Here is a 2,534-nt window from a genome sequence, read left to right on the forward strand (position 1 = left end):
GAACTAAAGCCTCTATTAGTCTAGTACCTAAATAAGCGAACGCAATCTCATCTATGTTACTTGAACTAAAGCCTCTATTAGTCTAGTACCTAAATAAGCGAACGCAATCTCATCTATGTTACTTGAACTAAAGCATCTATTAGTCTAGTACCTAAATAAGCGAACGCATTCCTATCTATGTTACTTGAGCTAAAACCTCTATGGTTTAACACCTAAATAAGCGAACACATTCTGCGTTGATTAAGCCCGCTATTACGTTCCTCACATAACGACAAGACAGAGCAGTATAAGAACTTCTAATGCTACTACTACTACTACTTAGTATTAGACGTTCTTGCGCAGGGTCCCCGAAAGTGTTCTGTTTCAACAATAAATACAACCATTAAGAGAAACTAATATTTTTATTTCTTGCTTTTCAAGTTCATATGTCATGCTGTGTTGTAGCCTGCCTACAGAGTGCATAATTCTTCTCGTGATTCATAGCATGCGCACGTTTTACTGACGTCACAACAGTACGAATTGCAACGTTAAGCGTCCCTTACATGACGTCATTATAGTGTTTACTGACTGACAAACAAGACATTACGGTATAGTGGTTGGAGTGGTTAAAACAGGTGATCTCTCCAGGCGGCCTTCTGCCCCCTTTTGGGGAAATTATAAATCTTAAGAACAACAACAAAAATTGTATAAAAACTATTTCAAGAATGTTCAAGTTTATGATCAGGAATTTCGATAGTTTTCTGTACCTAAAATGTTATGATAGGACACGTTCCCAGCTCTGCGAGTTCTTTAGCCATAGATCGAAATGACATCCAACCCAAGATAGCAGACAGATAAATCGATGAACGTTTCTAGTCCACAACTTACTAACTTTCTCATATGTAATGTACACAACAAATTAAAATTCCAGAAGAAGCAAATACAAGTTGTTTTGTTTCATAATTATCACGCAAAGCTACATAGGAGCTATCTGCGCTAGCCATCCCTAGAGGTAATGTAGTCAATAAACAGCACCCACAGCCAACTCTTGCCTACTCTAATGGAATAGTGGGGTATCACCTTCACTACTTTAACACATTCACGGTTTCAAAGTGCAGAGCGCGATTTTTCACTCAAAGGGAAGTGAGCCTTGGACCCTCCTTTAGCCACGACCGGCTAAAGTACAAACTTATCATGTCGTTAGTCGTTCGGTATATTCCACAGAATCTTACCGACTACTTTATTAGTATATATGAACATATTTGAAATAATAAAAAAAAAAAAAATATGTATACCTCTGAACACTTACCAAGTAAGTCTGGCTCAAATTGTACTTCATAGTAATGAATTTCTTCAGGTGTAACACCGTCACTGCTGCTGGACATTGAAGAAAACGACGTCTGGAATCCTGCAACAATCCGAACGAATGTAAGTTTGATTAAGTACAAAAAACGACAACTAGTATTTGGCGATGCAATACATATAAATGAATACAATAAAGAAAGTGCTCGAAACTGGGGGGGGGGTTCCTCTTCTTAGTGAAATTATCAAAATGTTTGATATTGTCCCTAACCTATCTTATATTTTAGTAAATAAAGTTCTTGTCATTAGAAAATACGTTTTTCATATAACATTAATCTTTTTTTCTACTTGTTCTATAGGAGACTCGACTTGGGTAAGGAAAATTATTACGTAGTAACATTGCCAAGGTTTAAAGATGGTATATGGAGTCACAAAATCGTGTTCGTCCGTCCTGAGACAGCTGTTAATTAATACCCCAGTTCCTTTATTTTTATCTTTCCAGCAATAAATACAGAGTAGAACGTTGGATTGTTAAATACACATCAGTAACGTGATCAGAGCTTTCCGTTTCACACTTAATTGTAGAGGAGGGGGTTTCTCTATAATATTATTACGGAGGTTAGGGGGTTTCTGTACAGTATTACCACCGAGTCAGGGGTTTCTGTACAGTATTATTTCCTTAGCAAGATCCCAGCTGTTTAACAACACTGCATAGCATCCCCTACCATCCATGGTAACACTGTACAGAGAAACCTTTACCATCCGTGGTAATATACTGTACAGAAACCCCTAGCCGCCGTTATAATACATAAACCCCTACCGTCCATGGTTGAAGTGATTCTCAGCCCGTATGTTCCCCATGAATCATGCTTTGTAGAGACTAGATCTACCAGTTCAGACTTTGAATGTAATGTGGATGAATCAGTGCGTAAAAAGGTGTGTTGGTATGTAACGTCGAGCTGTGCTTCTAGGATATATACGATATTCAGAACATGAACTAACATATGTGTAACAGTGCGAGTTACGTTACCTAGTAATGAACATACGTACGTTCGACAAGGGGCAGCGATTCCAGACAATGGACAGTTATGTACGACAGCGAGCTGCAATTCCAGACAATGGACAGTTATGTACGACAACGGGCAGCGATTCCAGACAATGGACAGTTATGTACGACAGCGAGCTGCCAATTCCAGACAATGGACAGTTATGTACGACAGCGAGCTGCAATTCCAGACAATGGACAGTTATGT

At 38.7% G+C, this 2,534-nt stretch overlaps 1 protein-coding gene across 1 annotated transcript in view; it reads right to left on the reverse strand.

Moving 5' to 3' along the window:
• LOC106473022 (polycomb complex protein BMI-1-like) overlaps positions 1–2,534 on the reverse strand; it is a gene marked incomplete at its 3' end in the record, with an annotated part of 30,759 nt that overhangs the window by 19,787 nt on the left and 8,438 nt on the right. The window contains exon 5 of the mRNA XM_022401532.1: positions 1,289–1,387. Coding sequence (XP_022257240.1) covers positions 1,289–1,387 — 99 coding nt within the window. The remainder of the gene's footprint in view (positions 1–1,288; positions 1,388–2,534) is intronic.

This window comes from Limulus polyphemus, unplaced genomic scaffold, assembly GCF_000517525.1.
Source record: "Limulus polyphemus unplaced genomic scaffold, Limulus_polyphemus-2.1.2 Scaffold5818, whole genome shotgun sequence".
Lineage (NCBI taxonomy): Eukaryota > Metazoa > Arthropoda > Merostomata > Xiphosura > Limulidae > Limulus > Limulus polyphemus.